The 15,815-nt window shown below is 36.6% G+C and overlaps 1 protein-coding gene across 1 annotated transcript in view; it reads left to right on the forward strand.

The window, feature by feature from the left end:
- HSD17B4 (hydroxysteroid 17-beta dehydrogenase 4) overlaps positions 1-15,815 on the forward strand; it is an 81,228-nt gene that overhangs the window by 19,123 nt on the left and 46,290 nt on the right. The window contains exons 7-9 of the mRNA XM_032845611.1: positions 1,239-1,323; positions 2,397-2,584; positions 14,949-15,040. Coding sequence (XP_032701502.1) covers positions 1,239-1,323; positions 2,397-2,584; positions 14,949-15,040 — 365 coding nt within the window. The remainder of the gene's footprint in view (positions 1-1,238; positions 1,324-2,396; positions 2,585-14,948; positions 15,041-15,815) is intronic.

A 15,815-nucleotide genomic window follows, 5' to 3' on the forward strand; every position in this document is an offset into this window, starting at 1 on the left:
GGAAGAAGCTGAGAAAGATAGGATTTGTTGACCAAAGGGGCTTATGTTGTTGATTTCTTTTCTGCTCTGGGTTGGGGGCGACAGTGGGCCCTTTCCTCCTCTCGGTTCATCCTAAGCTCGCCACTCCTAACCCCTTGGCGACCCTTCCCTTTTTTTTTCTTTTTCTTTTTTTAAGTTCCTTTTGTCACTTTTACATTATTCTTCTAATATACCCATGGAAACATTTGTTGAGGTTTCAGGCTGAAACAAAAATAAATAAATAGTATCAAAGTTTTAAGGGTGGTTAAAAACTTGATAATTAGGGACACTTGGGTGGCTCAGTTGGGTAAGCATCAGCCTATGGCTTGGGTAATGATCTCAGGGTCCTGGGACCGAGTCCCACCTCAGGCTCCCTGCTTAGCAGGGAGCCTGCTTCTCCCTGGGCCTACTGTTCCCCCTTCTTGTGTTCTCTCTCTGACAAATAAATAGAATCTTAAAAAAAAAAAAAAAAAAAACAACCCAAAACTTGATAATTAGAAGAGTAAAATTAAATCTAGAGTTGTCTATCTGAATCATTCCCCAAGTTGTCTGTTCATTAGATGGACATGTCTAAGAACAGATGGGCCTCTCTCTCTCCCCAGTGACCTTTCTCCCTCTCTTCCTCCATTTTCTGATCCCTTCTGCCCCAACTCATTTGCAGTTTACCCTGGTAAAAATATGGGTACAGGGAAATAGCAATTGGCAAACATTTTTGGATAGTGAACTGTGTAGGTTATGCTTATGCTTTTTAAAAAATTTATTTGTTTTGTTAAAATTTTCATTATTGGAGTATAGTTGACATACAATGTTTTATTATTTTCCATGTGCACAGCATTGTGATTCAACAGTTGTACACATTACACTTTAACTAATGTTTGTATTGGTCCCAGTTATATGTGTAAAATTCTTGGATGTTTGAATTTGTAGATTTTTATAGGAAGTGAGCATAAATTAAAGATGGCATTGTATTTAGATGTATACAGGGATTATAGTAATTTTATCATAAATTGTAGGGAGAATGGGTATGAACTGTTGATTCGTTGCATACTTGGGACACAAGCAAAAATGCTTACTTAGGGAGCAATATGACAGTAGTTGATCTTGAATGCTGGTATAAAATAAACATCTTTGTATAAATAAATCATTGCTTATGTTGATTCTGAAACATGCCTTTCTAATTTTTTGACAAAGTATCTAAGAAAATTAATTTACTGTTTTAGATATAATCCACAGAGTCCATTTGCGAGGCTCGTTCCAAGTCACCCGGGCAGCTTGGGATTATATGAAGAAACAGAAGTTTGGCAGGTAGAGTTGTGTGTGACTCTCGGGGGTGGGGGTCGGGAATGCAGTGCATGGGTCCTTGTGAACAGGGAAAGGTAAGTGCTTTGGCATTGAAGAAGATCTCTTCAGACATAAGCAGACTTATACTCTTGGCATGTACCCTCTCATTAAATTGGTGTCATTTGGTCAAGGTTTAGCTGAGCCAGCCAACTTTATATTTCTTTTCACCTCCCACTTTTCATTTTGATAGTCTAGCAGTATACAAATGGTGAGGATTCAACTGTACTTCATTCTCTAACCAAAGTATAGTGATACTGTGTCCACTGACCAGCTGAGGAGAGAGGTGTGCTGTGTTTAGCTCGCTGGTACTGGTCCGACATGAGTTGGTCTTTAGAAACTGTTTGGGAGCTGTAGGACTGTGTCTGTGTCTGTGTGAGTGACTAGGAACATGGCAGAGCCACAAGGTGGCTCCGTGGACTCTGGCTGGCTCTTTCCTGTTAACCTAGATTTCACACACATTTACTAGAGAAAATTGTTTGTGATACCTGTTCCTGTTGGACAGTTCTAGCTTCTCCTGATTCTCGGTTTCTGAAAATAAATGATCCAAATTATTTTACTTGGTCTACTAAATAGGGTGAGATGGGCTCACATTTTGGAGGTGGCATTGTTTTGATATGAGGCATTTAATATTATCCAGAAAGAGAGGGGCAAAGTAATGAAAACTAAAGCATTAGAACTGATTTTTCTCATGTTTCTTACCATAACCTTAACTTACAGACTTTCACTTTATTTTATGTTTATAGGTATTTATTGCTGTTTTCAGTAGGTAATGAATATAGATTCTTATACTTGAATTCATTTGGTCTTGATCGGGGATTCTTTTTAAAACAGTTAAATCTTGTAGTTGAATTTTGAGAGATTACTTCTATTATTAATATTATTTTGCATATATGAATCATGACTGTAGGAACCTGATGACAGTATACAGAATTTCCTTTGATGGGTGTAATAGTACAGAAAAAGAAAATAAAAGGCTTAGAGTTGCTGTGTTATCAAAATATGGAAAAGAGATTTTGAGAGATTGATCTTCCTTTTAGGATTATCATGACTGCCTCAGCTTCAGGAATATATGGCAACTTCGGCCAGGCTAATTATAGTGCTGCAAAGCTGGGTCTTCTGGGCCTTTCAAATACCCTTGCAATTGAAGGCCAGAAAAACAACATTCATTGTAACACTATTGCCCCTGCTGCTGGATCACGGATGACCCAAAACATTATGCCTGAAGGTAAGTAGCTTAGATTTTTCACTGCTCGTAGCCACAAATCTATGTGGAGTGAGCTTTGCAGAAGTATTTAATTTTCTGAATAGTTTAAAAAGTTATTTATCTTACCTTTTCAAAAAGCATTATGTATCATTGTGTTCATGGAAACTTTAGAAAAGCACAAAGGAAAAAAATTTTAAATGAACCACAGTTCTGCCACACAGAAGTATACTTTCATTCTTTTTCTCTGTGTAGGTACACATAAATACATATATATATCTTTTTTTTTTTTAATGGAATGAAGTAATAGCATTTTGACCATTTTATAGTGATAATTATTTTTTAAAACTAATAGACTATTTTTTAGATCTGTGTTTTAGGTTTATGGAAAAATTGGGCAGAATGGTAAAGATAGTTTTCCCTCTTATTAACATCTTGCATTAGTGCCCTACGTTTGTTATAACTGATGAACCAGTATTGATCCATTATTGTTAATCAAAGTTCATAGTTTCCATTAGGGCTCATTCTGTGTATTGTATAGTTGCGTGGGTTTTCACAAATACAATGTTCTGTATCCACTGTCATGTACAGAATTTGTATAGAGTCGTTTCACTGCCCTGAAAATCCACCCTGCTTCACCTCTTCATCCTCCTCTCTTCCCAGATGTTGGGTAGGACTGAGGTTCGTTTCTCTTTATCATTGAATAACATTCCCTGGTCTGGAGGGGGCCACAATTTATTTATTGATTCACTGAATGAGAAACATCTTAGTTGCTTCTAGCTTTTGGCTGTACACATTAACTTCACCTAATACCAAATTAACATTATAGTTTATGAAAAGGTATCTTTTTTTGTGTTGCCTTATTCCACAGGGATCCAGATAAAGTCCACAGGCATTTTGTTACTAGAGTTCTTATATTATTTAATACACTAGTTTCTTCTTTAAAGATGAGCCATTTATTTGTTGAAGGAACTAGTTCATTTGTCCTATAAACTAGTACTCATTCTTGGTTTGGGTTGTCTTTGCCCATTTGTAGAAAATCAGTTGACCACATAGGTGTGGTTTGTTTCTGAATAATGTGTTCTGTTCCACTGATCTCTGGGCCTGTCCTTTTACCAATGGTTTTGACTAATCTAGTTATATAGTAAGTCTTGAAGTCAGGTAATGTGAGTCTTCCAACTTTGTTCTTTCAGAATGTAAAATGTAAGTGTATGATTGAGAGCCTGTGCTTATACTGTTATACAATACACAGAATACTTGAGTAGTGGAAAAATATGTTGTTGTTGTTTTTTAAAGATTTTATTCATTTGAGAGATAGAGACAGAGAGAGCATAAGCAGGGAGAAAGGCAGAAGAAGAGGGAGAAGCAGAATCCCTGCTGAGCTGGGAGCCTGAAGCCAGGCTTAATCCCAGGACCTGGAAATCATGACCTGAGCCAAAGGTGGACGCTTAACCATTTGAGCCACCAAGGTGCCCCAACCATATGGTTTTTAAATATTTCTGGTTTTTAACATTGCTAAAAGGAAAATCTTCATAATATTTTTAAAGTTGTTTCTCTGAAATGGTGCAGTACAGTTTATGAGTGGAGGGCCTCCTGGGTGGCTCAGTTGGTTAAGCATCTGCCTTTGGCACAGGTCATGATCTTGGAGTCCTGGATTGAGTCTCATGTTGGGCTCCCTCCTCAGCAGGGAGTCTGCTTCTCCCTCTGCCATTCAGCCCTCTCTCTCTCTCAAATAAATAAGTAAAATCTTTAAAAAAATTTATGACTAGAATTATTTTAATATTATCTTTTTCACGGAACAAATACTTGTTTGTAGTACTTTTTACTTTTCGCATTTGAGCTAATATTCATTTTAGAACTTGGATTTATAATACCAAGTATATATTTGCCGGCCTTTGCTAAGAGCTGTTGTACCTGACCAGTTTGCTTTAATGCAGAAAAACTATTTGAACCAGAGATCTCATTTTTTTTTCCTTGTCATCAAGGCCATTTCTAAAAATCCCTTATTTTTAAAAGCTCTATATTTTCATATTCATATCATGTTAAAAAAACAAATTATATGAAAGGCAGTTACAATTCATTTCTTCTCCTTTTAAGTAGAATACTATATATATATATATATATATATATATGCAAGACATTGTTACTGTTTAATACTTCACAATGTTACTGGGAGGAAGAAAAGCATAAAGATATAATGGATTGTCATGAACTTGCTACTTACCCCTGGCATTGGAGCCTTACTGATAACTTGGCACTCTGACTTTGTACCCTCTGTTCTACCCCTCTGCTTCATACCAAGAGATAAACACTTTGAAATTTTGTGTTCATTCTTTTGCTAGATTTCTACCTTGTCGTTTTTTTGCCATGGGTTGTACACTCTTTGGGAAGCAGTAGGTTTTCAAGAAAATACTGAAAACTTTGGGATTTAAATTTTTTTTTTTTTTTATTGAGAATGTAGCTTCCATTTATTTGAACAATTCTCTACCTCTAGAGATGTTAGGTAAATGTTTAAGGTAGTGTCCTTTATGCCCACCATATTCTCGTAAAAGAAGTTTGGAAAAATGAGATCTACTTTAGACAACTAATAATGTTTCTGAACCTGCTTTGCTTTCTGTAAAGTAAGAGAGTTGTTGTAGATTGTGTGGTTTTTTTTTTTTTTTAAGATTGTATTTATTTATTTGACAGACAGAGATCATAAGTAGGCAGAGAGGCAGGCAGAGAGAGAGGAGGAAGCAGGCTCCCTATGGAGCAGAGAGCCCGATGTGGGGCTTGATCCAGGGATCATGACCTGAGCCGAAGGCAGAGGATTTAACCCATTGAGCCACTCAGGCGCCCCTTGTAGATTGTTTTTAAAAGATCCTTCAGATTGCAAATTTTTGCTGTTTTTTAATTTTGATTTTTATTTACTCTTTTATAGTTTAAGAAAGCTGAAAATTGACTTTGCCCCAGAGTTTTTCTTTTCTTCCTCTTGAATACCCATTTACAGGCTATCAAAAGAATCATTTGTTAAAGAACCTGCTGTTACAATTAATGTATGGAGACATTTGCAACTTCATTTCCCCCCTTTGAGATATATTTGATAAATCAAAGTAATCCATATAACTTATGTGTTTTTTACATGAAATAAAAGTCATAAGTAAATATCCATGAATACCTTTCCAAGCGTATTATTTATTGTTGTGTAATAAATTATTCCAACACTTAGCAGATTAAGACAACAGACATTTATTATCTCCCACAGTTTCTGGGGTCAGGAATCTGGAGTGGCTTAACTGGGAAGTTGTGGGTCTCTGGTGAGGTTTTGATGAAGATGTTTGATGGGACTCCAGTAATAGGAAAGCATGGCTGGTCTGGAGGATCTGCTTCCAAGCATGAGTGGCCTCCGTTCTTTACTAGCTGTTCTCTTGAGGCCTCAGTTTCTCAGCTGTGGCTTCTCTATAGGACTGCTCTTGCTATATGGCAGCTGGCTTCCCCAAGAGCTAATACTTTTTTTTTTAAGATTTTTAATTTATTTATCTGACGGAGAGGGACACAGTGAGAGACGGAACACAAGCAGGGGGAGTGGGAGAGGGAGAGGGAGAAGCAGGCTTCCTGCTGAGCAGAGAGCCTGATGCGGGGCTCGATCCCAGGACCCTGAGGTCATGACCCTAGCTGAAGGCAGAGGCTTAACAACTGAGCCACCCAGGCGCCCCTCAGAGCTAATAATTTGAAAAAGAGAGTAACAGCCTCCAAGACAGAAGTTGCGGTATCTTTCACAACTTAATTTTAGAAGTGATATACTATCACTTCTCTCCTCTCCTACTTGTCATACAGACCAGCTGTGGTACACTGTGGGAGGGAACTACAAAAAAGGGGTGAATAAGAGGAGATGGGGATCATTGTGGTCATTTGAAGATTAGCTCTCACCCCCAAACTAGAGCATCATAGATAACTTGCATCTATCTTTTATCTCTTCATCCTTACGCCCTTAACTCCCCCAAGAGGTAACACTGAAAGAAAATGTGTGGTTTGGGGCGCCTGGTGGCTCAGTGGGTTAAAGCCTCTGCCTTCGGCTCAGGTCATGATCCCGGGGTCCTGGGATGGAGCCCTGCATCGGGCTCTCTGCTCAGCAGGGAGCCTGCTTCCTCCTCTCTCTCTGCCTGCCTCTCTGAGTACTTGTGATCTCTGCCTGTCAAATAAATAAATAAAATCTTAAAAAAGAGAAAAGGAAAATGTGTGGTTTTCTTTCCCTTATCCTTTATTGAAAGACTAATAAATACATGGCTAAGTACTTTATCGTTTGGCTTGCTTGTTTTTGATTCTCACGATATTGTAACATAATCTATTTTTCTTTTGTGGATTCCTCTTTTTTCCCATGCAGTGTTAAATTTTTGATACTAATTTATTATACGTACAGCTGTAGGTCATTCATTTTTACTGCTCTTTAATAGCCCACAGTGTGAATTTATCTAGTTCTTATTAATGGCCATCTTAATTGTTTATAATTTATTTGCTTTTTTTGAACAGTGTTGCCGTTCTTTTACATATGTCCTGCATCACATGAGCCAAGAATTTTTCTGGGGTGTGTACCTAAAAGGAAAATTGCTGAGTTGCAGAATATGCAAATGCTGAACTTAAGCTAATGCTAAGTTATTTTCACATGGGTTCAACCAGTTTAACATCCACAAGAGATTATAGAGTTCTCACAGATCTCTGCTTGGGTTAGGGTCTCTAAGATTACGCTCAGGCTTGATTCTCTAGGGAAGTTATAGAACTCAGACAAAGCTGTTAAGCTCACAGTTATGGTTTTTACAGCGAAAGGATACAGATTAAAATCTGCAAAGGGGAAAGACACATGCGGTGTCTTTCAGGAGAAATCAGCTCCAAGCTTCTACATGTCCAGAAGGTACCTTATTCTTGCAGCAGTGATGTTTGAAGAAAGGTGTAAATGTTGCCAACCAGGGAAGTTCGCCTGAGCGTTGGTGTTCAGGCTTTTTATTGGAGGTCAGTCATGTCAGCATGAAGCTCCTGTGTGACTTACCTTGGCCACTTAGACTCCAGCCCCATGGAGCAGAAATAGGCTTCCTCATAAGTCACATTATTGGCATAAACTGATCAAACTAGTTCAATATGGCCCAAAGATTCAGGCATACTCTCATTAGTCAGAAACCTCAGAGCTGATCTCCTAGGAACTGGCCAAGGGCCAGTTCTGAAGACCGACCTTTCTTGGGAGTCTGCAGAGTATGAGCAACTCAGGCCTGTTGAATTAACCCTTTTCCTGCACCTTAGTCTTGTCCAGATCTTGGCATTGTCAGTATATCCCAATCTACTGAGTATAAAATGGTATCTCTTTGTGTTACTAATTTCCATTTCCCTGATTGCTAATAGCCTCATGCTTTATTAATATGCCTACTCACTGGCCAGACATATTCTTGTATGAAGTGCTAGGACAAGTTTTTTGGGCCATTTTACTATTGAATTATTGTCTTTTTCTTATTAATATGTAGGAATTCTTATTCTGCTATTTTGTAGGCATGTATTTTGCAAATATATTTTCCCACGTATGTGGAACATATTTTTAATTTTCAAATAAATTGGGATTTAAGATTTTTGTTACTGGTTTCAAACTTAATATCTATGTAGCCTGAAAATATGGTCTTTGTAATAGTGGTTTTTGAAATTTCTTGGGCTATCCTTAATAGGCTAATATATGATCAATTTTTGTGAATGTTCATTGTGTTCTTGAAAAGAAAGAATATCTTCTAGTTTGTAGTAGCAGAGCTCTTTATAGCATAGCAAGCCTGGTAATTGTATTTTTGAAATATTCTTTATATTTATTGGATATTTTTAAGCTCAACTTTTCAATTATTGATAAAGATATATTGGTTTTTGTGCTTTGGAAATAATATATAAACACATAGTAGTTTCTTGCTGTATGTCTGGCAATTTTTAACTTGTAATTTTTGAGGCTGTTTTATCAGTTGTTTCTGTGTTGAGAATTATTAAATCTTTCTTGTTAACTGACTTGTTGTTTATTGTCTTATGCCCTCTACTATCCCTAATTTTTTTTTTTAAGTCTTTTCTGTCTAATGTTAAAGTAGGTATTTTTTATGGGTAGGTATTTTCCTGGTATTTCTTTTCTTTTTAATTTTTACTTTCAGTCTTTCTATATCTCTGTTGTAGACATTTCTTTTGTGAATTGCCTGAGCATATAAAAAATCAAATCTGGCTGTGTCTTTTTTAACTGATGAATGTAGTTTATTTACATTTATTGTACCATTGATAAATTTGAATTTTTTTTACCATTTTGTGTTGTGTTATAATATTTTTTCCACGCATCTGTTATTTCTTGTATTTTTTTGATTACTAGAGATTGTTTTAAAACTTCATTTATTTGCTCTTTTCTCTGAAAATGTACATACTCTATTTCTCTACTTTAAAAAATTTATTACTAAAGTATAGTTGAATATAGTGTTCTAATAGTTCCAAGTGTACCACATAGTGATTCTATAGTTCTCTACATTACGCAGTACTCATCATGATAAAAGTATATTTTCCATCTGTCATTATAGAATATTAATTATAATATTATTGACTATACTCCCATGGTCTACTTTTCTTCTCTGTGACTTATTTATTTTTATAACTGTACCTCTTTATCCTCTTTTCCTATTTTGCCCATCTTCCCTCACTCCTCCCCTCTGGCAATGACCAGTTTTTTTCTGTTGTTTTTGAGTCTGTTTCTGATTTTTGTTGGTTGGTTGGTTGCATTTTTGATTCTACATGTGAGTAAAATCATATGGTATTTATCTTTCTCTGTCTGACTTATTTCACTTAGTATAATACATTCTAGGTCTTTTCATATTGTCATAAATGGCAGGATCTCTTTCTTTTTTGTGGCTGAGTAATATTCCATTGTAGATATGTACCACAGATTCTTTAACCATTCATTTCTTAATGGACGCTTAGATAGCTTCCATATCTGGGCTGAGGTAAATAACACTTAAACATAGGGGTGCATATGTCTTTTTGAATTAGTGTTTTTGTTTTCTTTGGTTAAATACCCAGTAGTGGAATTACTGGATCATGTAGCATTTCTATTTTAATTTTTTGAGGAACCTCCATACCGTCTTCCACAGTAGTGCACCAGTTTACATTCCTGCCAGCAGTGCACGAGGGTTCCTTTTTCTCCACATCCTCACCATCACTTGTTATTTCTTGTCTTTTTGATACTAGCCATTTCTCTCTGACCTGAGGTGATACATCATTGTGTTTTGATTTGTAGTTCCCTGATGATTAGTGATGTTGAGCATCTTTTCATGTGTCTATTGGCCATCTGTATGTCTTCCTTGGAAAAATGTCTTTTCAGGTCCTCTGCCCACTTTTAATTTGATTATTTGTTTTTTGTTTTTTGTGGGTTTTTTTGGTGCTGAGTTGTATAAGTTCTTTATATATTTTGGGCATTAACCCCTTACTGGATACCTCATCTGTACATATCTTCTCTCATTCACTAGATTGCCTTTTTGTTTTATTCATGGTTTCCTTTGTTGTACAAAAACGTTTTATGTTGGTGTAGTTCTAATAGTTTATTTTTGTATTTGTTTCCCTTGCCTGAGGAAACATATCCATAAAAATATTGCTAAGGCTGATGTCCAACAGATTACTGGATGTATGTTTCTTCCCTTTTTATGGTTACTTTAGATGATGTTTTAACTCCTGTTCTGAACAGTGTAAGGATTCAAGAACACATTAAACCTAGTCCTCTACCGTATGACTTATGTGTTATTAGTTCCCATGATTATAGTTTTCTTTTTTAAACTCTTTATTAATTAGATATCATGGTTATTATTTTAAAAATATTTTATTTATTTATTAGAGAGAGAGAGCATGTGCCCAAATCAGGGAGAGGGACAGAGGAAGAGAGAGAACAGACTCCCCGCTAAGCAGGGAGCCTTATATGGGGCTTGATCCCAGGATCCTAAGATCATGACCTGAGCTGAAGGCAGATTCTTAACTGACTGAGCTACCCAGGTGCCCCATCACAGTTATTATTTTATATGGAAAATATCTGTTTGGATTTACATACATTTACCATTTTTTATATCTTTTACCATCTCTTTGGGTCATTTTCCATCTCCTTAGAATATGTCCTTTAGAAGTTCCTTCAGTCCCATTTTTTTGTATATTCTCTTAGTTTTGTTTATCTTAAATGTATGTATTTCATTTTCATTTTTAAAATTTTTCTGGGGTCACAATTCTAGTTTGATAGTTATTTTCTCTCAACCTTTTTGATGAGTCTATTCTATTTTTTCCTGCTTCCAATAGTTGTTGAATTGTCATTTTTTAAAATAGATGATTTATTCTTCTCTCTGGTGCTTTTAAGATCGTGTCTTCCTCTTTTGTGTTGTATTCTTTCCTTGATGTATCTGGGCATGCATTTCTTTTTATCTGTCTAGCATGTTCTTGATCTGTGGCTTATATTTTTGTTTAGTTTTATAAGTTCCAGAAAAATGTTAGCCTTCATTTTTTGAAGTGTTATTCCTCCGCTGTCTTCTTTCTTTCTCTATGTCAATTAGATGTATGTTAGACCTAATTGTGTCCTTTTTCTTTTTTTAACTTCTCTTTAATTTTTCGTAACTTTAATATTTCTATGTTCTCATCTCTTACATTGAATTCTGAATATTTCATAAAATATGTCTTTCATTTCACTAATTCACTCCTCATCTCTGTCTAATTTACTATTTAACATATTTAAAAAGTTTTTTCCTTTCAGTATTCCTTCCCATCCCCCACTTCCAGATCTATTCTACCCATTTACTCCTGATAGTTTCTTCATGGTTGCTTACTCTTGTGATTGTATTCTTTACTTTTTGAATTAGCTTTCATATATGATATATTTTAAATTCCAACATCTCTATCTCACTGTAGTTTAAATCTTTATTTCTTTTGATTGTCACTTATGGTGGTTTTCCTTCATGTATTCTTGGTGATTTGTAATCATGAGCTCTTTGTCTCATCTTAATCTTTGTTTATTCTGCATTATGAAATGGTGTTTTCTTCAGAGAGGATTTTTCTTTGGCACTGCTGGAAAACAGGAGACACAGCCAACCTTGGACTGTTTTCACATAACTTTGTATGTATTAGCTCTGGTAGTTCTCAGGAATTTCACTTAACCCTTAACACTTGTTTTTTGGTTATAAAATTGAGTTTAATAAGATGTGAGCTAACTAGTAAATTTGGGATATGTTTGGAGAACTGGAAAGCAAAATATTTACTTAACATTTTTAGTGATAATTTGTGAAATAAGATGCAAGGCAGAAGTATTTTTGTTCTGTGGCTTTTATTCTTTTCTTCTTTTTTCTCATCTAAGGTAATGTATGCTCAGTTGGTTTTCATAGATTCATTTTTTTGTTGTTGTTATTACATTCAGTATAAACCACGTGAATCTTTAATCCTCTGATTTCCGATTTTGTCAGTTGATACATAAGCGAAATGAGAGGAATGCTGTGTATTGAGATGAATGGTATATCAGTTAAGAATTTGCTTTTTCATGTAATTTGAGATATTTGGCGTCTACCTTTGTATAATAGGGAACAGAGAAAAGTGTGCCATTGGATTTTTTTCATACTTAAGAACTGTTTTAGAGGCTATATAGTGAAAAGTTTTTGGAGCTGCTCTTTAATTTACAGGGACTGTAAATGTCATCTTTGTTACATTTTAACCTAAATTTCTGTTTTTTCATTTCACAATTAAAACGTGCATTTATTTGATTTTTTAAAGATTATGATGTATATTAACAAATCATATCTCACTTGAACCTTGGAACAGCTTGGTGGACTAGGCAGGGAAAGTGCTTTAATTAGCATCTTCCTGGTGAAAATGCAAGGTGTGACACTAAGTGCTGTTATAGACGTTGGAGCAAATTATTCAGAAGATCTGGTAAGATAATTCACGAAGGTTGTTACAGTAAGCAAAATATTTTTAATGCAGACATGACAACCTTCTATTGGTAGAAGATGCCCTGTAGGATCTTCATAGGTAGAGCAGAGAAGTCTGTGCCTGGCTTCAAAGACTCTGGTAGGTTCTAATGCAGCTGGGGACTATACTGAAGCCAGTGCTCATTTACCATTCTGAAGATCCCAGGGCCCTGAAGAATAAGCAACATCTGCACTGCCTGGGTTTTATAAATGGAACAAGAAAGCCTTGAAAACAACTCATCTGTTTGCAGTATGGTTTATTGAAAATTTTAATATTTAAGAAATTTAATATTAAATATTTTAATATTCATGAACTTAAATATTGAATATTTGAAGCCCACCCTTGAGACCCAGTACTCAGAAGAAATGATCCCTTTCAGAGTATTACTGCTCTTTAACAATGCACCTGCTCACCCAGGAGCTCTGGTGGAGATAGAGGAGATGAGGGTTGTTTTCAGGCCTGCTAACGTCATCCATTCTGCAGCCCATGGATCAAGGAGTCCTTTGAACTTTCAAGTCTTATTAATGAAGAAATACATTTTGTAGGCTAAAGCTGCCATAGATGGTGATTCCTCTAATGGATCTGGGAAAAATAAATTAAAAACTTTCTGTAGAGGATTCATCATCTAGATGCCATTAAGAATGTTCGTGATTTGTGGGAGGAGGTTAAAATATCAACATTCAAAAGAGTTTGGAGGAAGTTGATTCCCACGATCACGGATGATTTGGAAGGGTCCTAGACTTCCAGGGAAAAAGTCACTGCAGATGTGGTGGAAACAGTGAGAGAACTAACATTAGAAGTGGACCCTGAAGATGGGACTGAATTGCTACCATCTTGTGATAAAATTTGGATGGATGAGATGTTGCTTCTTAGGGTTGAGTGGAGAAAGTGGTTTCTTGAGATGGAATCTGCTCTTGGGGAAGATTGTGTGAAGACTGTTGAAATGACAACAAAGGATTTAGAACATACGTAGCCCAAGTTGATAGGCAGCGGCAGGATTGGAGAGCTTGGCTCCAATATTGAAAGAAGTCCTGGTGTGGATAAAATGCTGTCAAATAGCACTGCATGTTACAGAGAAATTGTTTGTAAAAAGAAGAGTCAAGTGGGGTGCCTGGGTGGCTCAGTCATTAGGCGTCTACCTTCAGCTCAGGTCATGATTCCAGGGGTCCTGGGATTGAGCCCTGCATCGGGCTCCCTGCTCAGTGGGAAGCCTGCTTCTCCCTCTCCCACTCCCCCTGCTTGTATTCCCTCTCTCATTCTCTCTCTGTCAAATAAATAAAAAAAATCTTAAAAAAAAGAAAAAGAAGAAGAATCAAGCAATGGGGCATACTGCATTGTCTTATTTTAAGAAATTGTTGGGGCGCCTGGGTGGCTTGGCTGTTAAGCGTCTGCATTCAGCTTGGTCATGATCCTGGGATCCCAGGATCGAGTCCTGCATTGGGCTCCCTGCTCCTTTGGAGGCCTGCTTCTCTCTCTCCCACTCCCCCGCTTGTGTTCCCTCTCTCACAGTCTCTCTCTCTGTCAAATAAATAAATAAAATCTTTAAAAAAAAAAAAAAAAAAAAGGAAAGAAAGAAAGAAATTGCCACAGCCACCCCAGCCTTCAGCAACCACTACCCTCATCAGTCAGCAGCCATCTACATGGAGGCAAGACCATCCTCTACCTAAAACATTGTAACTCACTGAAAGCTCACATGCTGGTTTGCATTTTTTAGCAATAAAGTATTTTAAAATTAAGATGTGTACATTGTTGTTTTAGGCATAATGCTATCATACCCTTTAATTATAAGATAGCATAAACATAACTATTGTATACAGTGGGGAGCCAAAAAATTCACTTGCCTAGCTTTTTTGGGATATTTGCTTTATTGTGGTGGTCTTGAACCAAACCCACAATATCTCCAAGGTATGCCAGTTCCTTTCTACTCTGTCAAGTTGCTCGCAGAAGAGTATGCAGTGGGAAGATACTTCTTCCATTTTGTTACTCATCAGTAATCAGTTGCATATCATATCATTATCTTACTGCCATTATAGTTGTCAGTGTTGTTTTGTAGTTTCCTAGCTACTGGCTGAATTGCTGAGAGGGTGAAATTGTTTTGGAAATGAATGGTACTTCAGTTCCTCATGTTAGATAGAGTTTTGCTCTATCTAGTTACTGCCTAGGCGACTCTAACTTGTATTCAAGGTGTGTCTATTACCTTCTAAGTTAGAAGCTTGAGGGAGCTTCTGGAATGTCTCCATTGGGATACAACAGTTCTTCCCGAAGTTTTGAATGTTAGGCTGACTGATTATATAGATCAAATTTTGTTCTTACTTATTTAGCAAGTCTCTGAGTTACCTATAATGTAAAAGGAAGGAATTTTCAGAAAGCACAATCATTGATTATGTACGTAGACATTCTTGTTTATAACCTTTTTTTGGTCTTTCAGATCTCGTGGAAGCTCTGAAGCCGGATTACGTGGCCCCCCTGGTCCTTTGGCTTTGCCATGAGAGCTGTGAGGAAAACGGTAGCTTGTTTGAGGTATTCTGCACCTTCCTGCTTTCTCTCAGAGCAATACTTGTGTAATTATATGTGAAAAATGATCTAAACATTAGTGTTTTCCAGTTGCTCAGATTTGTAAACATCTGTATGGGTTGGTATCACTTGTGTATTTTTTATTATCACGGTTGACTAAGGAACACATGTTGATGAATTTCCTTTTCAGAAGAAGTAACAGCAACTTCATACATTGTTTTTCCTTATTTCTTCATTTCTAATCTTATCAAATGAAAACATGGCTGGTTTGATGTCTTTGCTGAAATGGAGAAAGTTTTATTTGGTTTGGGAACTTGGATGTGGAAGTAGAAGGATACAGAGTTGGGTTTAGTGTCAGCAAGGCTGGGTTTTGAGTTCTTTGATAATTGCTGGCTCACTGGAATATTGTGCAAATTAATGTCCCTGAGTGTCAGTTTTCTTGGGTTTTTGTGGTGACAACTAGAAATCATATTTTTAATTTTTAAAAAGATTTATTTATTTATTTGAGAGAGAGAGAGAGTGCAAGTGGGAGGAGCGGGAGAGAGAATCTAAAGCAGACTCCACCCTGAGCATGGAGCCTAGCACAGGGTTTGATCCCATGATCCAGAGATCATGACCTGAGCTGAAACCGAGTCAGATACTTGGCTGACTGAGTCACTAGGGCCCCAAAATCATGTTTTTAAAATCTTGGCATTGGATCTAGTACATAACAGTCAGACTTCAGGGGCGCCTGGTTGACTCAGTCAGGAAGTGTCTGCCTTTGGCTCAGGTCATGATCTCA

The sequence above is a fragment of the Lontra canadensis genome, unplaced genomic scaffold (genome assembly GCF_010015895.1).
Source record: "Lontra canadensis isolate GAN:19392208 unplaced genomic scaffold, GSC_riverotter_1.0 scaffold167, whole genome shotgun sequence".
Taxonomy (NCBI): domain Eukaryota; kingdom Metazoa; phylum Chordata; class Mammalia; order Carnivora; family Mustelidae; genus Lontra; species Lontra canadensis.